The sequence below is a fragment of the Etheostoma spectabile genome, chromosome 10, assembly GCF_008692095.1.
Source record: "Etheostoma spectabile isolate EspeVRDwgs_2016 chromosome 10, UIUC_Espe_1.0, whole genome shotgun sequence".
In the NCBI taxonomy this organism is placed as follows: domain Eukaryota; kingdom Metazoa; phylum Chordata; class Actinopteri; order Perciformes; family Percidae; genus Etheostoma; species Etheostoma spectabile.
Window position 1 is genome coordinate 7,666,471 of NC_045742.1, and position 23,108 is coordinate 7,689,578.

At 37.6% G+C, this 23,108-nt stretch overlaps 1 protein-coding gene and 1 long non-coding RNA gene across 2 annotated transcripts in view; one reads left to right on the forward strand and one right to left on the reverse strand.

Moving 5' to 3' along the window:
- Nucleotides 1-22: 22 nt before the first annotated feature.
- The window catches only part of rxfp1 (relaxin family peptide receptor 1), a 57,233-nt gene continuing 34,147 nt past the window's right edge, over nt 23-23,108 (reverse strand). Inside the window, exons 4-18 of the mRNA XM_032527689.1 lie at nt 22,263-22,368; nt 19,780-19,851; nt 18,970-19,041; nt 17,577-17,648; nt 17,198-17,269; nt 16,820-16,888; nt 16,594-16,665; nt 16,313-16,384; nt 13,026-13,097; nt 11,481-11,552; nt 11,215-11,286; nt 9,527-9,756; nt 3,921-4,331; nt 3,556-3,774; nt 23-2,378 (exon numbers count right to left, since the gene is read on the reverse strand). Coding sequence (XP_032383580.1) covers nt 1,981-2,378; nt 3,556-3,774; nt 3,921-4,331; nt 9,527-9,756; nt 11,215-11,286; nt 11,481-11,552; nt 13,026-13,097; nt 16,313-16,384; nt 16,594-16,665; nt 16,820-16,888; nt 17,198-17,269; nt 17,577-17,648; nt 18,970-19,041; nt 19,780-19,851; nt 22,263-22,368 — 2,081 coding nt within the window. The 3' untranslated portion in view covers nt 23-1,980. The remainder of the gene's footprint in view (nt 2,379-3,555; nt 3,775-3,920; nt 4,332-9,526; nt 9,757-11,214; nt 11,287-11,480; nt 11,553-13,025; nt 13,098-16,312; nt 16,385-16,593; nt 16,666-16,819; nt 16,889-17,197; nt 17,270-17,576; nt 17,649-18,969; nt 19,042-19,779; nt 19,852-22,262; nt 22,369-23,108) is intronic.
- LOC116696612 (uncharacterized) lies at nt 7,930-13,532 on the forward strand. Its single transcript, XR_004333784.1, has 3 exons — nt 7,930-8,039; nt 8,630-8,640; nt 13,522-13,532. It is a non-coding gene; the product is annotated as an uncharacterized LOC116696612 (long non-coding RNA).

A 23,108-nucleotide genomic window follows, 5' to 3' on the forward strand; every position in this document is an offset into this window, starting at 1 on the left:
CACATAATAAATAAGCCAACAAGCAGATACAAGGACTATTTATTGTCCACAAGAAAAACAAAAATAAAAAACTAGCTTGAAAGTAATCATAGTAGGACACAAGTCGATACAACAAATATTGAAATTGCCTAGCCATTAATATTAAATAGAAGCCTGCAGATACTATGTCTAAAAGAAATTGCTGGCTTCTTACTCTTTTCAGCACGTATGGGAATGTAATGTTGACACAAATGGCACGTAGGCTACCATGAATTCACATATTCTAATAACTAATTTACTCTCTTTTAGCATTCATACATTTACAGTGTCTGAAAAGATCAATTTCCACAGGAATTAGTTCATTAAACAAAATATGCACAGAAGAGTTTATGGTCATTGTGCAAATCTTCACTGCACAGATCAGTGTAAAAAATGTGTTTTTTTGTGTGTGTGGTGTAGTGGATGGTTGAGTCCAACCCCCAGACCAGCTGGGGAAATCTGTGCTGCCCTCATTAAGTGCATTCTTTGTGAATCATACCAGACATTTCTCATACATTACATTCAATATTTCAATAAAGATAATTTTTGGTGGCAGAGACAACACAGAAAATACTTTTTTATGGACTAAAGACCAAATATAAATAAACAGGTTGCATGTATAATTATCAATACAAGATTATACTAGGAGAATTACATTTATCCTGATGGCTATTCCCTTTTAAAAAGAGAATTTGTTTTTAGAGTTTTCCATACTACATCCTTGCTCAGGGCTGGAAATGCATTAAGAACTACAATGAACTTGCTGAAAAGGAAAAAACAAACAAAAAACCCCAGTCATGGTCCTTTTCAGTTTGTCATTCAGATAAACAATGAGCAGTATAGGCTATAATGAGCTATGCATATTGTGTTCCTCTGTTTACTTCCTCGTGTGCTGCCTATCTTGTGGTTGCTGTTTTTGATGTTTACATAATCTACAGTTATTCAATTTATAGTTCTAAATTTTTAGGAACATCTTTGGAACATAAGTTGTCATTGCTGTGGTGTTTTGCAATGTGTCTTTATACAATCCCTTTGCAGTAGTGTCATAGGTACACCCGCATTGCACTTTAATGTCACAAGCTGCCACACACCAGCATGGGCTGATTTACAGCTACTGGAATTTTACTACCATGAAATGGTTTATCTTGTCCTTATTACAAAAAAATCTACAACTGTAGATTATATATAAATATACATTTTTTTTCAACTCCATGAGAAAGACCACAACATGTGCCTAAAAAGCTCCGGAAAAAGCTGGTAAGTGAATCTTGATTTTTTTCTTGTTGTCAAACTACAGTTTCCAAAGTAAAAAATGAACTTATACACTCAACAATGAATTATTCTTTTTTTGCCTTCAACAACAACATATTTAATGAGTCTGAGCAAGAGAGGCGCTATCAAATGGTACATGGGAGCGGTAGTTTTTCAAACAAATTATTCTGTCTTTTACCTCTTTTAGAAGCTGTCCAAATTTTACTTGCCAAACTAATAGATTAATATTCCAATCAGAATATGGACAGAATACTTTCAGAAAGAATGAGAAAAGAAGCCCTCTGTGAGAAATTAAACTGAGCAATGAAAGCTAGAGAAACAAAAGCCAAACCATAGGTGGGGCGTGGCTTCTGCTCTGTATTGATAGAAATCTGTTTGTAGATATCATGTAGTCTTTATTAGAGGAGCTGTACTGCCATGTAAAGGATTTCCACACTTTGACTTAATCCACTGCTGTGATAGCTGCTGCTCAGGCAAGACATGCAAACAGTGGAATTTCCAATGATAATATTGAGTACTGATGCTTTTTTACTACAAATAAGAAATATGGGAATAGATCAAGGTCTGTCCCTTTAAACAGTATATTCTAATTGCTGAAATGAATGAATTTGAATTACATTTAGTCAGATGAGGTAACTTTGTGATCAAACTGCAAACAGCTCCATGTTGATCTGCTATTCAACACCCAGATCATTTGCTTGTGTATGTGTGGGTGGTGGGTGCTTGCTTTTTTGAGGTTACTGTCAGCACTGTATTTTGCTTCTGGAGTTGATGTGTGAATGTCGTAATGTCATTATATCCATCATTAGTATTTTCCACAGGGGTGAGCTTGACTATCGTGCCTGTTGCTTCCAGCGGGTGCCCCGTGGCGGGGCCATGGCTGTTCTCTTGCAGGGGCCACATTTCCTGCCAGGTGAGTGATGGATGATGAGCTGGGTGACCGCTGAGCAGAGGCCTTCTTTGCCTGTAGTTAGCCCAAACCTGCAGAATGGTCTCTTTGAAGGGCCGTGTGGTCAACGTATAAAGGATGGGGTTAAGGGCGCTGTTGATGGGCAGAATAAATATGACCACCCAGGAACTGATGGTACCTGCAGAGACAGAAAAGACAGAGAGAAATAAAAACACAGCTGGCATATGGTCTAAAAGATTTTCAGACTAATTTAACAGTTATGAGTTGGGAGAATACTTCAACATAAATTTCTTTAATCAAACCCCTTTATTTAAATGAAAATACCTTTTACCCTCACAGGATACTAGGAAGCAATGGCTCACCAGGTTATGTATGTAATGGATTGCACAACACTAATGGGTCATTTGGGTATACAGTGCAAATTGATGGCTGCAATTAAATCAATCAATCAAAATGTATTTACATAGCACTTTACAGCAACCAGCAGGTATCCAAAGTGCTTAACATCAGAAACCAAGAGTAAAAACACATATCACACAATAGAAAGAATGAACATAGAAAACAATAAAATCAGAAAAGGTTATAAAGAAACAGAAGAATGGAATTGTCACACCACTGCTTTAGCCAGGAGACAAAGCTGGAAGAAGCACATTCTAACAACATTACTGATCTGCTTGTCAAATTTCACGCTGCAATCACTGTACAAATAGTCTGTATACAGTGAAAAGTACCTTTAAAACATTTAAAACATAGTTGTGATACCTGCTAGACTAGTTTGAAATTAACACTTTAAAGACTATCCACCACAAAAATCTCTTATTTGAGTTAATCGCCCTATAAGATGGTGGCTCTAAAAAGTTGGTATATAGGCTTACCGTGTCATGCTATTGAGTCATATTACTGGGAAGTGACAATTGTGTTGATTTATTGGCAAAAATACAGTTATTTGGAACATCCTCAGCATAGGAATCAACAGTAGGGAAGTGGATTATGCTGCAGGAGCTGTTTGAGAAATTTCTATTGCCATTTTGATGCATATTTTCTAAAGTGAATCTTGGTCGTCATAAAGTCGATTGCTGTGAAGCACAATACAGCTGCCATTCCTACGCAAAAGAGCAGGCTACAAACCTTTTAGAGCCACAATTTTGATTAATTGATTGATATCTTTATTTCGAACATGCAAGAGAAAGTGTATAAAAAAATAATAATAATAAAAAGAAATAATAAAAAAAAAAAATGCTAGCCTACTGAGGGGGCGTATTTGATACTCAAAATAAAGACGCTCAGTGAAGTATTCTTTTAAATATATTCCTTTATGAGTTTTCCTTGAAATGATTATAGCACTGCTACTGTACCGGGAATCTCCACCTGCAGCAGGGACAGGATCTTGAGGATGAAGATGGGGATCCAGCAAAGGGAGTCAGTGATGACAATAGAGAAGAATCTTTTGGCGATGGTCACCTCTTTCTTGATGTGGTTGCTGTATTTAGTGGTCTGAGTCCCTGTTCTCTGGATGTTATAGAACATGCTTGCATAAGCTAAGACAATGATGAGAAACGCCACCAAGTTCAGACCTGCAGAGAGATATTTGGTAAGTTTCTAGCTCATATTTGCACTCTGGGTGCACAATAATAACAAAGCTACAAAGTCACCAGCAAGGAAATACAGGAAACAATAAATAAACCCAAGAAAAAAAGCTATTGCAAGAACAAAGGCCTACCCAGGAAGATGACAATGGAGTAAACATGAGCCCAAGGGGTCTCTGGCTGCTCAGAGTGCAGTGGGAAGCAAACTCCATTGGTCCCATAGAAGTTGCGAAATAGTCCCTTGAACACCAGTGGCAGAAGGGCAACAATGAAGCCGAACACCCAAATCCCAAGAAGGATGGTGACAGTTCGTCGCCAGCCGGGAGTCAAGTACTGGAAAGGGTAGACGATGCAGATGTATTTCTCCAAAGTGAGGTAAGTGAGGAGAAGGACAGATACCTCAGTGGACAGCATGGCCAAAGAGCCAATGACCTGACACTGACTGCTGTCCATCCAGGCCTGAGCGTGTCGGTTGTACTCGCCGCGGAACTTCAAATCATATGCGCCAATCATGAAAAGGTAGATGCCCATTAGCCCGTCAGCGCCTGCAAGGAAAGAGAGCTGTAATTTACCAAATACAGTATTAAGAATATCTCCAGTGTTAACTGTACAGATGTCTGGCTTAACTTCAAAGATACGTTCAGATCTAGCACACTTTGACAGTAAATCTCATCAGCGTCAGTGAGCCAATAAGCTCGCAGCATGCTTCTCCCAAGATCTAATAATAATGGCTGTCTAACATTAGACGTATAAGAAGGAAGCTGGAAAAACTCGTAGGAGGAGCTGAAAAAGAAATAAAAAGATTTGTGCTGTATTGTTGTAATTTCTTTTTGTTTTATAAAATTGGTATAGAAAAAATCGTTTCGTTTTTGTAACAATTTTGAACGATACCAAGCCCCAAACACAATGCCATTTCTTCAAGTGAGAATAGAATTAAACCAAGTGTAACCCTACATGAAAAGAAACCAAAGACAACCACAATATTCAGCTAGGGCTTTATACATTCTGAACCATGTTGATAAATGTAAGTAAAATACAGCAGGGCGCAGAGAGCGTTGTGCTTTGTTGTCAAGAACAATGAAGAGAAACAAACTCACTGCATGAGTATTGCAAGATCCAAGAACATTCTGTACGAGGCAGCCTATTTGACATACGTGCATTAAAATAGCATACATTCAGAAATCTAAATGAGTACCCTTGTTGTCACGCTGCAGTATTTGAAGTGGAATTTGAATTTGAACAGCTCAACTATAATAATTAAACCCCAGCAGATACATCTACAGTGTATGATACATACACATCTATAATCAAAAAATATTAACTGCCAGTTCCTGATTGCAAAACAAAGGCCAGATGTTGGAGATGTACTTACTTCCAAATATGCTTTACTTCAAGCACATACAGACCTTTTTATATTGCAATGTGTCAAAGAGAATGAGAGTTAAAGGGGAATTTGGACTATTTTTAGTTGGCTCAGTCATCTTTTTAGCACAGTAAAAGTCTCAATAGTGTCTTAATAGAAATTCATATGATAACAATTATAAAAATGTGCATTAAAGAAAAAGACTTGTGCCAGACTTCCTGGATAATCAAGACCCCCACTAAAACAGCTAAATTCTCATTTTCACAGTTCGTGTTTTGACTGTATTAAACAATCAATAGACATATTAATTTGTGAGCTTCAGATGTGCTGGTAGGAAGTTTGTTTTATCTTTGGACAGAGCCAGGCTAGCTGAATCTCCATTTTCAATGTTTATGCTAAGCTAACAGGCTGCTGGCATATTTACCATACTGATATGAGAGTGGTAATAATGTTCTAATGTAACTCTCGGCAAGAAAGGGAAAAGGCTTATCACCCAAAATGTCATACTAGTCCCTTGAAATTGCATAATTATATTCTGTTGTGAGTAAATGTTGTCATACTCTAAGAAACATGGCAAATACATATGTTGGATAATAGCTTTGACATGCACCACTACGGATATTTATGAATAATTGTAGACTAGATATTACTCAAGTGCGCATAATTACACAATGACAAAGAACAAGACTTCTACAAGAAGGGTTAAGACATATTTATAAGGGGGGGTTAATTCTGTACATCTAGTAGAAAGGCAGAGTTCTGCTTTCATGCATAGACTGTTCGCTTTAAGGATTTAAATCTACACTGACGTTTTTCTACTTCAAACTAACTCCTTTGATATGGACACATAAATGCCCTTCAAAGAGCATAATATACGCAGAATATAGTAAATCATCATTAGACTCGCTGTTAAACATTGAATGGGACAGCTGAGGTGAGGCTTTGTTGTGCTTTACCTGAAAGATTCTCAACTTGTAAAGCTGACACATACCCCTTAATGCGATTCAATGTATGATGTGTTTGCCTTTATAGCTGCTTTGGGAATTGTATTTAGTTATTTAATGAGATATACATACAATCTACATTTTCATAAATTACCCACGAGTACATCAAGGTGTAAAAGATTAAAATCGGTCTTTGGTTAACTCAACAGGGCTCTGACTTGAGTAAGAAAAAGGTAATCTGAGAAATAACCAATAAAGAAGGTGTTAGGAAAGAAAAAAGGAGAAATACAGAGAGGCTGGAAGGTTGAGGTGACATTAGGTGGTAAAGATATGTTGAATTAGCACAAACAAGTTCATTTCCGAAATAATCCTTGTTTTTTTAGATTATGTTTTGAGGGCTTTTCCACCTTTAATTGACAGGAAAGCTAGGTGAGAAAGGGGAAAGAGAGGTGGAAGACATGCAGGAAATCAACACAGGTTGGACTCGAACTCTGGCCTTGAACCCTCTATGTAAATGTGCGGCTGCTCTACCAACTGAGCCAACCCAGCCACGAAAGAACCATTCTTTTACAAAAACACATGGCTCTAAACCACAATACCAATGACTCAAATTTGATCTGCATGTTTCTGCATGTTGTTTACGACTTCATTCTTTGTTCCTCCATTAATAACTGGATTAACAGCAACATTTAGACTCCTCCTACTTGCACACAGTGACATAATTCATTGTTGTTAAAAAAGAAGCAACGAATAAATAATATCTAAACTATTTTGCTCTTACTTTAGCCACAAGAAAATTGTGTGCTACTGAAAATCTACTGACATTCTACTAATACTTTTAAAACGTTGACAAGCACGTGAGCCCCAAAATGAGAATAAAACTGCCATCATCCGCTTGGCTTTTATTGTGGATCGAGCAGGACATTCAGCTTTGCACATTCTGAGCTCTTTGGACTTAGCTGCTTGGAGACTTATAGTGAGTCCACATAGGTCCTTTATACTTGACTTATATATGTTAAATGTCTGAATAGATATATAATATGTGGTCACAGACCTTTATTTCCTCTATATTCTATACATTCTTTTAGGTTTTCTCTCTCTGTGCAGTTACTAGTCAAAAGAAATCATCTCTTTAGAATAAAGTCATTGTGTTTTAAACCTGCATTGATCCAATCTATGACTTTCTATACCAGTGACGTCTTTTACAGAAGGATTTGCTGGCTTTTTTATAAGAGTTCTGCAAAAATTACATATTTTCATAGGCCAACCTTGAAGTAATCATTGCCCTCGTTACCTCCACAAAAAGTCAATTGGAACTTTCTATTGGATTATTTCTTTGGGAAATAATAATATTTTAGGCCATTTTTTTAATAGGAAAGCTTGATGTGCAGAGAGGGGGAATGACATGCAGACAAGGGCAACAGGTTGGAGCTGAATGCCCAGCTGCTGCGTCAAGGAGTAAACCTCTGTATATGGGCGCACCCTCTACCGGGTGAGCTACCCAGGCACCCTTTTCTCAGTTGGATTTAAGGTTATTGTAGAAAACAAGCTCTGCGGCAAACAATTGTTTAATGAATTTAAAATGAATACAATAACAAGTTTTGTTTAGCAAGATAAAGTTCACAAATAAACACTACTTTTTTTATTCTTTAGCATAAATGCAATCGCCAGAAGTAATTTGGTTCGATGATGTTTAATGTTCCCGACAACATCTGTGGTCTGTGGTCACTTGTTAGCGAACACCATTTTTAAGACACACACAGATGCAAAATTCAAGAGTGGGGGTATTTACTGATGCACCTTATTTCATAAAACAAACATTAAAATCTCTTATTGCTTATGTCAGGCATCTAACCAAAAAAACATTTAAAAAATCCATTAACTTTGAGACAAGGGAATCGGAAGTGCAAAAATGTGAACTAATTTCTAGGTTTTAGGACTCATCAGTGTTCAAATCTGGGTTGTCCAAGGCCTTTCTGTGTGGAGTTTGCATTCTCTTCCCATGTCTGCGTGGGTTTCCTCTGGGTGCTCCGGTTTCCCCCACCATTAAAACATGTAGATGAGGTTCTCCAGTCAGCGCCTTTTAAAGCAGATCAAGGAGGAGAACTGGAGTTGGTCCCTGGGCGCTGTAAGTGGCTCCCTTGAGGGCTGGGTTAAAGTGTAGATAATGAATTTCACTGTACATGTATGTGACAAAAGTGCCTTTCTTAATTAGTAATTCATGTAACATAACAGCTGGCAAAGGTGAAGGTAATTTTAATTTATATTATATATATTTTATACTTTACTTCTAAGTAGCTTGAGAATTCCCCCCGGGGACCAGTGCATTCTTATTAATATTATCATATCTTAATCCTTTGCCTGTGCAGCGTCTTATAATTATTTCTGTCTTTCCATGTCCGCACACACATCTAACCTTATTGCACACACTATACTCAGTGGACTGACTGGGGTTACTGAACAACTGTCCATTTCAAACCAAAAAACTCCCGGATCTGCTCTTAAATACTGCTTTATTTCCTATAGGACATTCTAGCTGCAAACAATGTGTTACCGTAGAAGATTAAGCCCTGCAACAAACTCTCACTGCCCATATCTGAATGCCATCCCATACGTAAGCAGCAGATCAGGTTACATATCTAAACACCACACACCTGCATTTATACTATAAGCCAATGCATTCATGTAAAGTCATTATAGCAACTTTCTTTTGAGTGTATATGCCATTAAAATAGCATAAAGAAAGCTACTTTTGAAAACTATATATAATTTTGGGGCACATACTGTATATAAGTCAAATTGACACAACAATATTGAATGTGGATACATATGGATGCCTTTTACTATCTATCTTAGATGAGTCAGTGAAAAGTGTTGTTATTTAAATCAACCCTAGACGTTATTAAGCAGTTTCAAAAATAGGTTTTGATGTTGTGCTATGAATTATTTATTGGAGTATGTGAATCTTTTATTCAGATGGATACTATCATATATCAGAAAGAATTTTTATTGTTTTTACATTAAGTCTTATTCATGAGGGTATCTAAGAGTGTGTGCAATATGAAATCAGTTTTAATGAAACATACTGATAAGCACATTGGGAACTTATTTAAAGTTTGGCTGCCTGTTTACTTCATGATATGAAAAAGTTTTTGGCAGAATTTGTCACTTCTTTAGTTGTATCTTCCATAATTCCAGAGACTATTGTCAGGTCTATAAACATGAGGAAGTGGTAAATATAAATGTGGGTGAACTGGTGTTAAAATTCATTATAAAAATGTGTGTTTACCACACCCCCTCCTCCCTCATGACCTACAAAAATGGGATGTTATGTAATACTAGTAAAACGTAATGTACTATGATGGTAAAGAATATTCTATAAATAAAAAGCTAGTTTCTACTACATCTCTCCTTTCAAAGCAGTGTGACTTACAGCAGAGAGAAATGATGCACATGGCATGGAGTTTGTTCTCTGATCGGATGTACGAGCGCATGCAGATGACAAAGATGTTTCCGAAGCAGGTGGTGGCAGAGACCACCCACACAAAGACCCTCAGCACGATGTTGGCCAGCAGGTCCTCGAAGGACGAGATGCCATCCGTGTTGGGTTTGCAGCTGCGCACATGGGGAGCGTAGCCGCAGTACTGGAATTTCTTGAAGTAGCTGTGATAATAGATCAAAGAAGAGTGTCCCGTTAAGCTAAATATAAGGGTACCTGTTCATTTACAGTTGCAAGGTTCAGGGTTTTTACAGCCAAAGGTGCGTGCTTTTACAGGGTTTTCTTTTCATTAATTGATACAGTTGGAGAGCATAAACAGTGACTGCATAAGCACCAAAACAGCAGAAAAATTTGGATGATATTGACTGGGGATTTGAATTTGAACTGAGGTTAGCATTGGCTAGTGGTGCTTTGAGCTAAATGCTAATGTAAGCATGATAAAATGCAATATTACAATGGCAATATTAACATGTTATGTTAAGCAGGTAATGTAACCATGGTCACCATCTTAGTTTAGTGTATTAGCATGCTAACGTTTAGCACTAGACACATAACACACCTGAGGCTGATTGTAATGGCATTAGTTTTGTAACTGTTTGGTCATGTGCTATTGTAAGTATTTATGATGGCACTAGAGTAAAGGTCAGAGGATCACCAATGGTATTACAATTTATCCTGAGGGGAACATGAAGGTCTGCACAAAACTGTATGGCAATCCTTCACTCTAAATCACAAATGTCAACCTCATGGTGGGCTAGAGAAAAAGTCAGGGGAACACCAAAGTCAGTATAGGATTCATCATAAATGATGACTACTTTGTGAGAATCCATCCAAAAGCTGAAAAGATATTTCAGTCTGGACCAAAGGGGTGGATAAACTGGCCAACATTCCTAGAGCCACGTCAATGGCGTCAAAAATCTGAACAGCAATCCTTGTGTCTTTCCAGAAACATCAAAGACTTTTCATACAACTATTACTACCAAAGAAGTAATACCTTATGAAAACAGATTACAGTATAAACTGATGATTATCCAAAGTAACGGGAAGAATGTTTTTGTTAAGAGATGTTGCTTTTGTAAAAGGTAAATATCCTTTTTTTTGGTGCTGTGAGCACCCCAAATTCATTTCCATTCACTTCCATTGTGTTGCTGCAGAGGTGGAAATCCCAGAGAGAGAGAGACATCTCAAAATATGGAAATATAAAAGCAAAAATCTGCATGGCTGGATAGATTCCCATCTGCTTTAGTTTAGAGAAATATTATTTTTAAAAAACAAACTTCTTACTATCTTACTGAAACTTGAATGAAACTCTACAGCCTAAAATGCCTAAGGGGAGAATATGCAATTGTTTGCAAGGCTGAAAGGGCATTGATTTTCTCTGTTGCATCCTTTCCACGACCTGCATGCCTGTATCCCAAGCTGTTTTACCCAGAGAGAAGATGGATTACACTAAGCTTGATTTAATAATTTCACAGTTGGATGAGAAGCCTGACAGTCTTGATAAGGCGGCTCTTTGCTAACTACTAGAAATTTGTGTGAAAAGACTATGGTCAAAATGACAGGGCAGACCAAATGATAAGGATCAACAGTTCAAACATAGAGCATGGCAATGGAGTACTTACATATGAGTCAAGTATTTGAGAGGTTCAAACATCCTCCGTTGTATGTTTCCAATTTCTATCCCTTCTATGCTCCTAGAGTTTAAAGACATATTGATTGACTCTTAGCCAGGTGCTGCATATAGACGTACACATTTCAGTACATCCATTAACAGTGCACTACTATTAGAGACTTCACACTTCTACCAGCCCCGTTTTCATCACCCATATTCATCACACACTGTATTGTATGTTTTCTGATAATTCCGTGGGTATCAACATATACTTACAATGACTTCAGTTTATGCAACTTGTCAAAGTGGTCAACTTGGAGCTCCACGATGGGATTGTATGATATATTCCTAGAAGATAAAAATAATTAACTCTCAATTAGATAACATGTAAAAAAATCCTATTTATTATTTAAGTAACCATTTCTGAGGGTCAAAATGTTTTCTGCACACGGCCAGTTTCTTTCAACTCCCACAACTGTCTTGTACTACATCCTGCTGCACGTCTTGAAGATATGTCCTTGAATTATTCCACCCACCACAATGTTGTGATTCAGTGCATTGACTTGCTACAATTTAAGAATATAATCCTTAACATTTTCATGAAATCCAAACCACTTTAAATTACATTTATTGTCTGCATTTCCTCATGAAAGTGATTCATGTATTTTAAAAGCTGTAATTATCCCTCTCATAGTGCAAACGATGGCAGAGTCCAGAATGAATAATTCACAGGAAAACAATGCAGCATGTTATCCAATTATCAACGATAATCTCATTTATAACAGCCTGACTCTTTGCAGTTCCCTTTCTCTACAATGAGAACACAGGATGTCCCCTTCTGACACAGAAGGGGACATCCTACTGCTGCTTAAGAATAAGAGCATTTGACTATGGGAAACACTGGGGGAAATTTTCTTGAAAAGCAGCCACAAGAAATGCAATGTGTTAGTCACCGTGGTTAGTACAATTTTAGGGGAATCTATATTGTATTTACTAATTACATTGAAGTTATGTCTGCAACAACCTTTCTGAGAAATTCTATTGTCATTCCATGAGAGCATCAAAAGGAAAACCCTATTAAATATTCATGGATTAAATACAAATTACACAATAAGCCAACTTCTATATATATCTATATATTTTATATATTTACCAATAAGACTTGGGCAAGGAACTGAAGCCCAAATTGCTGAGCATGTGTGTGAATGCTGATGAGCATTCTGAGGAGCAGGTTGCACCTTGCACGGTAGCCTCGGCCACACAAATCACATGAATGTGTGGAAATGGGGTAAATGGTACCTGTAGTGTAAAGTACTAGTGGTGGCTAAGAATAGAAAAGAGCTACAAAAATATAGTCCATTAACCCTAATATAACCTGAGGTTTCCACTACATGTGACACACATTATTTTCTTTCAGCAGACGAAAGACTACTCCACAGCTTTGCTTTATTTCCCAAAGTTAAGACCTACTGGATCTGGAATATTTAAAATAATTCAACAACATTCATTAGAAAGAAATATCTGATGATTTCATAAAATTAAACAGCACCCAGCGAATGTACTTTGTATTTTAATATCCTACTGTACGTATTTTATATTTTTAGTTATTACTGTTAGTCTATATACATATCTTCAAAGAAAATGAAAAAGAGCTTATTGCAATCTATGTAATTGCAGTTGTATATTATGTATATATAAGGATGTATGTACTTAAAAAAATTGAAAAACAAAGATGATAATAATAATAATAATAATAATAATAATAGCTTTGGTTGCGTACAGAACTGTACATCTGGATGCATTTGTGTAAACAGAACTCACAGTTGGAGCAAATCCCCCAGCAAGACAAACAGATTGGGAGGGATCGCCACCAGTTTGTTGTTGGAGAGATCCCTGCGCGTAGAGAAAAATCCACATTAGTTCCCACAAAACACAAAACAGCAAACACATATTAATGACTTGGTATCTGAAAGATGCAAATTGCTATGTATAGGGGGCAGATTACATGACATGCACACTGAAAACTACATTCCTGCAATAAATCCTGTCTCTATAACTTTACAATGTAATTCACCTTTTTGATGCACAGTTTTCATTAGTCAAAGTACATGAGCTTGCTATAATCTGCTGTGGGTGAATAGAGACATCTACAGCGCTAATGATCACGGCTCCAGGAAAGTTTGAACTTTTTACAGTCACAAGGGGAAAATTTTGACCTGACGAAAAGGTTGGAGGCTCACCAAAATATTCTTTTTGATAACACAAATCTAGATAATATCGACAATCTGCCCAGAAGTTCAAAAATATGTTGCTATAGAACAAAGTTGTTGGACAAATACACCCTCTAACTCAGGGGTTCTCAACCTTTTTGCTAGATGGGACCCCCAAAGTGGTTCATTGTAGTTGGGGCCTAGTGCCCAACGCCCCCACCACCACGAACGATAGAACGATAGACAGATAGATAGGCTATTATTTTAGGCCCACATTATATTATTAATATTATTATCATCATCAGTAGCGTAGGTATGCCTATTATCATTACTAGGCTATTTTTATAATTGGCAGAGTAGTAGACTTCTAATGTGAGCTTGCAGATATTATTAGTAGTAGTAGTATTATTATTAGTATTATTATGAGTAGTATTAGGCCTATCATCATTACTAGGCTATTGCTATATATTTATATGAGGTTACATGCTTTATTGTTATTATTATCATCATCATCATCATCATCATCATCGTAGGCCGATTATCATTACTAGGCTATTGCTATAATTGGGAATTGGCACCAGACCTCTGATATTAATTTATGCTTTATTATTGTTATTATCACTAGGTCTAATAGTAGGCATCATCTGCATTTTGTAAAGAAGCTTGCAGGTTGGTGATATTAATGTGAGACCTGCAAAGATCCTCAATTCTTGGCTCAATGTTTGATAAACATAGCCTCAAATCATCCTCGATTTGTGCACGATTATGGTATTTAGTTGTTTTTTTTAAAGTTATTTTTTCGGGTTTTTTTCCCTTTATTAGATAGCGTGACAGTGATGTGTGAAAGGGGGAGAGAGGGGGGGAGTGACATGCAGCAAAGGGGCCACCGGGTCCGCTGCGTCGAGGAGCAAGCCTCTGTACATGGGCACCCGCTCTACCCACTGAGCTATCTGGGTGCCCGGTGTTTAGTTGTATAGTAGTATTGAGTGCAGTCATTTTTGAGAATCTTGCCTCACACAAATATGTTGACGCGAAAGGAAGGAGAATCTTCAAGGCGACGTCCCAGAGTTCAGCGTATTCCTGCATCAATGATGCCCAGAAGGACGAAAGAGGGCAGGAACTAAAGAGTTCCTTCAGTCGACTGTCACTCTTCAGCTCAATAAGCTGTTCCTGCATATAAATTGATAGCTCGTTTGCTGTGCACACAAACGGATCTCGAACCCACGCAAAAGATCGATAATCCTCTTTAAAGTACGTCGCAAATTGTTTTAAAATAGTTTGACTCACCAATCGGTAGATTTGGTTCGGTTCCGACTGGATGTTTGGATCCGTTTCAGGGTGGAAAATGTGCGAAGCTGTAGTTGCCGGTAATATATGAGCTGACGGCTTTTCCTGCTTGGTTAAAGCTGCGGGCGGGTTGTTCAGATCCAGGACCCCATAGTGGTCCAGCCGCTGACTGTTCAGATCCAGGACCCCGTAGAGGTCCAGCCGCTGACTGTTCAGATCCAGGACCCCGTAGAGGTCCAGCCGCTGACTGTTCAGATCCAGGACCCCGTAGAGGTCCCGCCGCTGACTGTTCAGATCCAGGACCCCGTACAGGTCCAGCCGCTCACTGTTAGCACGGCCACATAGCCATTTCTCTTCTTCCGTACCAGTCAGTTTGAAACGATGCGACGAGTATTTGTCCCTTTTGCTGCAGTAGTCCATTTAAGGCTGGCGTAGACCTCCATCTTGCTATTAGTTCTTTTCTTGAATTAAAATCGAGTTTAGAGAAATTCCTCAGCGCTGTGATGTCGGCGGACACCGCTGCTGTTATTTTTACTTTGAATTTCGCGGGGATTGCGTTCACAACGTAGCTGGTGTAATGACGTCAGCTACGCAAGGACAGGAATATTCGATTTAATTGGTCCGTGTTGATATCTAACGGAGCGATTACTGGCATAACATTTAAGTACAAAGGCACGGCAGAGTTGTGCTTTTAACGTACATGTTAAAGAATACAGGATCGAAGGGGCATGCGCGGAGGGGTGTGGTGTCTCTCTGTCTGACTGCAGGCTGTGCCTGCTGCGCGAGGCTACTGCTGACGGGAGTGCTTTGGACGGGAGAGGGGCTCACGGCATCTCCCGTGGTTGAGCACAGTAGGCCTAACTGCAGAATGATTCGAGCTTTCGAGTCTACAAACACTACAAAAGTCTCCAAAAACACCATTAAAAGTCACTAGATTTTTAGCTTTTGAAGAAAAAATAAATAAATTATTATATATTTTTTTTTTTTTCCTCCCATCCTGTAGTCTACTCGCGCCCCCCCGGGAGAGAGTCCGCGCCCCCCCGGGGGGGCGCGCCCCACCGGTTGAGAACCACTGCTCTAACTGAACCACGAACAAACCAAAGACACAAATGACGATTCCTCAGGCCTAACAACTAACGGGGCACAACAGAACAAATGGTCTTCATTAACAAAATTACATGAATGAAGTCTTTATTCTAAATATGGGATCATTAGACTCATGTTCTCAAATGGTGTTTTTATTTGCCTGCAGCTACTGTATGTATTTGACATTTTTATTGCTAGGGATGTTTGTGTTAAAGCTCACATACTTTTTCAAGCATAGACTACGGATGTTTAAAATAATTCTTTCAAGATCATTTTTGGGAAAAGAAATAAAACAGAATTCAAGTTGGTCCAAAAGCTTCACAAACGTTTCTCTTGACAGTGTTTTTACTGTATTTGTCCATGCAGTTTTTGTCAACTGTATTATCTTCTGCATATATTTCTTAAGTGACCATCTTTAGAATAATCCACTTTCAAAATTGCCTAAGTTTCTTATTGGCACATTCCTCAAAGTTGTGATATTTTTTCCTATACTGTTTGTTTACACATTAAAACAAATAAACTTACAATTCTCCAAGCTTCTGAAGGACAGAGAAAGCCTGTTCGTGTATATGGCTGATCCTGTTCTGCTGTAAAACACTGGAGAAAGGAAATAAATACAAAAACTAAAATCATATTACACTTTGTTTAACCAAATATAATGAACTGCCAGCATCGATTCCATGCATAAGCTTATAACATTTTGAGAAACTGAGGCTGATTTGCAAGCATCTCAAAGAAATTCAGGCAAAAGTCAAACATTTAAATTAGCCTATGCAATGGTTTCAATTATGTAAATGCACACTTACAGAACTGTCAGCATACTGCATGAGCAGAATGAGACATTTCCAATGGTTTCAATTAGATTTCCCTCCAAATCCCTGCAAGAACATGTTATGAAATGCCCACAGAGAGGAAACATCAGACACATACCACACACAACCCCCCACCACACACACACACACAGAAAAAAACTTTAAAAGACATGTGATTTTTATGACAAGACAACATTTGATATCTTGACATCCTACTTACAGCCAATTCAATCTCGGCATTTCCCGACAGATGTCATCCAGCTCTGTCAAAGAGTTGTTCAACAACACCCTGTCAATCAGTGAGACATAATGTAACAAGGTGTAGTGCATTTACCTTCAATTTAATTTATAGTGACAAATCATGACAGAAGTTACCACATATTTGATATAGAGCATAATACTTATACTTTGAAATAATAGTAATATTAATAGATCACACTCTGACTATAATTTACAGACCAAACATTCTCCCATGAGCATGCACTTGGCACAATGGTGGCTGTTTAAATTTACTCTAAACAGATCAACAAAGACATCACAGCGAAGCCAAACAAGAAAAAAAAGTTCTGCCATAGAATGAAGTATAAAATATAAACACAATAAAACGAGGGAGTTCAGTCCTGAGAAGGTCATGGAGGATATTTCGTGGATATTGTTATTTTCCAGGATCCTACAACAAAAAACACAAGAAAGAAAAGTTTCAGTCTAATTTGCAGAATACTAATTGGGAAGAAACCACATCAATAGAGATATGTGGGATTTATCACCTGTATGCAATTAAAAGAAAACAAAAAGAAGAGACACAAATAAAAAAAGTTAAAGAACAAAAAACACTTCAGTAGGAATTATTTATCACAAAACTCGGCTTCTCCGCCTCAATCGATATTTACAGAAAGCAAAACATCCTTATATACTATGCATGCGGCATTTTATATTCTTTTGTTGCAGAACTTCCCGCCAGTAGAAAATAAACATACAACCACTCCAGCTTGTGCAGGTCCTGGAACACTCCTGGCATCAGGGCAGATATCTTGTTATAGCTCAGATATCTAACAGAGGACAAACAAGTTTGGAAGGTTACCTGAAGAGGATGCTCTCTGAACGCGATGGACAAAATAACAGGAAAATATTCTACCTTTTGCTTTTCCAAGTGTTGTAATTGCATTTCATAGATCATAGGTATTGTTTCCTTGCTGTTTCTTTTACTTTTACTATATGCACTCTTATAATGTACATGTGCATGTAATCAAACCCCATCTTTTAGTTTGTGGTTGTATCAGCTGCACTATATTCATACTTACATTTATTTTCTTTGTGATATACATCCCATTTATCTATGTATCCTTTAGCAATTGTTAAAAAAAATTTCTTTACATAATGTGAAGACAGTACATGCTTATATAGTAATGCAGATGAAAGATTGTTGTTGACTGTTTACTGTAAGGTTCCAATGGTTAACTAATTTTGAAAATAACCTGACTTACTAAAGCCATGATAACTGCAATCTTGCATTACTAGAACTAAACATTTCACACATAAAACAAAACTACAGCCACATAAAAATACATAAATAAACAAGGCATTTCACTTCCAGACAGAGAATCATGGATACAAAGCCATCTTTCTTTTAGCCCATACTTGTTGTAAAAGGTCTGCAGGTAAAAAGGTTTTATGTTCAAACAACCAAACTAACATATCGCTATCCAGCCTCACGTCTTTGGCTTCTACTTTGTTAAATAATTGCAATCTTAAATCATGCAATAATATGGACAAAAGCAAAATGAACTGCATTTTTAATTTTATTGAGCTCACATAAAAAACACAGTCTGTCTTCCTCACTAGTGCTGGACCACTATAAATATATATAGCATCTCAGTCAGAAACACTCAGGCCAAGCAGTTGACTATTTATAGCAAATGGTTACACAGGTCAATAGAAATAGAGCTCTGTTATCAAAGGGAGCTCTCAGAGATTACAAACAGCAATGAGGATTCTGCTTAGAGAACTAAATTTCCACTTAATACAAATGGGTGGTAACATATTGAATAATAAGGGTGTTTGTGTGGTGGTGAATCTGCAGCATTGCCATTGACTATTTTAGTGCACTTCATAAAAACAGTGTAAAGTATCAGGTTATCATGGCCGTGTTGCATGAATATGATTGGATGTTGCGTGTCAGGTGTGAAGAAGCCAGCAATTGTGAAGCATTATTGACACAGCTGATGCCGACAAATTCCGTAGCCTGAACATTTTGCTTCTTTTTTGTACATAGCCTACATAGTGTGATAGAACTATGTAGTATTACCAAGGATAGCCTAAACAAGTGCTTTATTACTGCATCTTCTGTGTTACAAAAATGAACAAACTTACAGTCTTGTGAGATTAAACAGCCCTCTGAATGCGTGAGGACTCACATCTTGAATTCTGTTGTGTTGGAGATATCTATATAAAACAAGCACAAAACAGTTGATGTTATTATTTTATTTTTTGTGAATCATTTTCATTTCAAACAAACAAAGAGACACATCAAATAACCCTTAAGCCTGCCGGTTTAATAACACATATATCCCATCTGCAATAAATTAGGATCTGATAGACAATCCAATCTGTTTAATACCAGGATCATCTTTTATACCACATACTGTGAGCTCAACAAACCTCCACTGAAAGCTGGGGTTTGTCTGTGTATTTTTACTCAGCTTTTTACACATTCTGATGTTTGTTCATGCATATCTCAGGGAAGTTTTCAATCTGGTCTAACCGTCAAAGCATCGACTAAAAGGCTGACAGTCACATACAAATGGTTCAGTGGCACTGTGTGAGATTGATAAACAACCTAAGTTGACAATGAATGAACCCGTACGCCGAGAAGAACAATTGCTTCTGTCAGTGTTGCCAGCAGTCCTTGTAGCTTTACACACTTTGTAGTTGTGAAAATTGTTTGTTGCATTTGTCACTCAAAGGCTGGTCATTATCTTGTCTCTTTGGAATCACATGAAGGCATTATGCTTTACTGAATGCACCAACTACACTCCCATGCATGCCAATATTTCTCATGCATTATTCTGTATGTGGTGCTTTTCAGAACAAGAAGAAAGATTGAATAAATGACAGAATCAAGAACAAAAATAGGTAGAATATAACGTAAAATAAAAGAGAATCAAGTCATAATAAACTCACAGTTTTTGTAGGCTCTGGTACCTAAAGAATTTGTTTGCTTTCAGTTTCTGAAGACTGTTCCTTTGTAGGGACCTGAGAGATAGAAAGAGGCTCAAAATCAGAATATGGAATAAGGTTCTCACCACGAACAACTCTAAATATAATTCAGTACTGCTGCGTCTGAACAGCTGCCCAGCGCATCCCTTTAGATTGACAAGGTTATTATTTTAGCAACTGGATTTTAATTATTACGTGTTAAAGTTTCTAATTAACAGGGTTTTCGAGCCTGAGGATCCTAAGACCTATTTAAATTAAAAGGACCATCTTAACGTTCAACATATACTGTACAAGAAGACACAACTACTGCAGAACATTCATTATCACGAGTCAGTTACCAGAACATTCATAAACATGGCACTATCACCTCCTGGTCTTTATAATTCCATTTAAGTGACTCAGTTGATGAACAAGTTGATTGAGCTGTTGATTCCAAAGCTTTTAACGGATTAAAGGCTGATTAAAGGCTCATCCACTCACACACTCGTCATGTAAAGTATTTAAAAGAGGTCAAATTTGGGACATTGTAAGATTTTCTTACTGTTAATACTGTCTCCTTGGGCTTGCCGCTCTCTAACACTGTATGTGTTAGTCGACCGTCAGACGACTCTGGTCCATTTCTGTGCAACACTTAATGTACACTGAGGAGTATCGCTTATGCTTCTCTTAACAAAACTTTTAATTTTTACTTTATTGATCCCCAGGGGGGAAATAAAAAAAAAGATTTCCATTTTGTTGCACACTTTGTTGATCCTTTCCAATTTGATCTTTTGATCTGGCACCTCTCCAGCTACCAGTCCACCACCATACTTTGGTCTGTACGGGGATTGAACATAACCAACTTTCTTCTTTAAATGTTTTAAGAAGAAAGTCATTGCAACACAGCTATTGTTGTTGTTCTTCTCTTCTTTTGGTGCAATGCTGCCCTTTAAGGTACATTACAACCACCAATCAACCTGTAGAACTGCATGAAACTGAGGGATGTCATACAGCTGTTGCAGCAGTGTAGTCTAATGTATTGTAGGGGTTTATTGTACTGTACATGTATGGGACAGGATGGGGGGCCATATCATAGAGGGGGGTTTGGGTGTCCTCCCACTGGAAAATTTTGAGCATCAATGAATTAATTTCCTGCATTTGGACACATTTGTATGCACTAAATTATGGTGTAAATACCTTTATTTAACCTAACCTACCTAAAACAGATGACAATTCAAAATATATCAAAATAATAACACATCAAAATATGTTGTCACATGTCATTGCACATTTTTAAGTGGGTGTATGGAGTCCTAGAGCTTTCTTAGTGGGTATAATGTGTATACCTGCATATCACGCAGACTACACCACTGAGCTGTTGTTGTTGTTCCTTTTATTCGTGGACATGGTCAGTCAAGACCCAAACACCCTCAAACAATCCATAATACAACACTCTAAAGTGACAGGCTCACTCTGCATCCCTAAAGCCAACACCTCTCTATCCAAAAGAACATTGTCTATAATTTCCAGCCATATTCACTGTTTTTATTTTCCGGCTAATACAGTGTACACATTTCCCACCAAACTTCTCTTCTAATGGAAAATAAGTTATGTGTTTACAATTCCAGTACCACCACAATTTTTTGTGTGCAAACATAAAAGTACAGTTACGATACAATAGGCGACAAATTATTTTGTCATCTACCCTGAGTCATGTTGCCTGTGAAAGTGACAAATAACTATTTAGATTACCAGTCCTTGGCGGAAGTCTGAACTCTGCTAAGTGCTCTTTTGTTCTAAAGAAAAATTTAGATGGATGACAAAAGTCTCTTGCTAGGGTCAGCTGCACTTTAAAACTCACAAAGTGAGACATGCTCTTTGAAAATGTCTAGGAGAGTCAGAGGGGAAAAGAGTGAGCCGACTACAAAACATTATACAACCCAAATATGCCATGGAGCGAATGATGCCGTGCCAATGACAAAGCAGACACTTTGGAAGAGATGAGGACAGGGAAATCCCCAATGCCTGGTAATTAATGTGTTCTTAAATACAACACATAGTGACCCAAAAAGGGTGATATACTTTCATCAAACATTGACAAACTTTGCAAAAACTGCAGGGTAATATGTCCTTATATTTCTAATTCATGTTAAAATGTCTTAAAATAATACATATTGAATTATAAACAATAGACACATGCCCGCTTGCAGACAAGCATGCACCCACACCATATATATATATATATATATATATATATATATATATATATATATATATATATATATATATATATAAATGATGTGATACTTACAATACATATTTCATCAGCTGCATGTACTACTAGAGAATCATCTGTAATTCTGGCTTCAAGTCTCACTTTCTGTGGCAGTCACCGCCAGCAATTGAGGCTTCCCGGGGATTGATTGAGCTTTACAATAATGAAAAATAAAAGGTTATTTTCTACTCACATCATGGTGACATTTATCGCCACCACTGGGATGTCTTGAAGCTGCGTGCTGTCACAGTCCAGCTCCAGGTCGCGGCACTGGCAGAGCTCAGGAACAGCACCCAGCACTGGAGAGATTGAGGGGAGAGTGACAGTGTCAATCAACTGGTCATACAGTGCCAAGGTGTCAAGAAGTGAGTGGTTTGGAAGATTTGTAACCCAGTCCTGCTGGAAGAGAATGTAAGTCCTGTGCTTAGAGCAGCAGAGAAAAACAGGAAAGCAGAATCGATTAAGAGTGACTTGGAGGATGATCACAGCTTGGCAATAGTTAATAAAAGAACTAGGTTTCTCAAGATTGATTGTCATATATTACTGGGTAAGGTAAGCTTTAATCATATTTCATTAAATCTTTGTTTGGATATGCATGAGTAAAAATTGAACAGATTGTTTAACAAGGCGTATCTGGCTCCAATGTAAGCAAATTGTGTTTGAGAACACATCAGAAAGATGGAAGTTAATGAAAGACTCCCCTTTGACAGGCAAGCATAGTTTCAATATACAGAGATAATTACACAATAAGACAAGTGATTACAAGGTCTAGTAACTCTTAAAGTGACTCATTACAAACGTTGTGCTCCAGGATGCCTTGTCAAATACGTCCAATTTGCTGATTTGTCTCCTAACACCAACACATTCTCATAAATGAAACTGCAGAACACAAAGTAAATAATCCAGCAGTTTTAGGCAGTCATGATGCCATTTTCTTTTTCAATTTCTGCAGCAGGGGCATCACAATTCAGAAGTGCTCTAAAGTACCATAATGTTTTTTTGAGTTGCCTTATCACCTTGATAACATCTTAATATATTT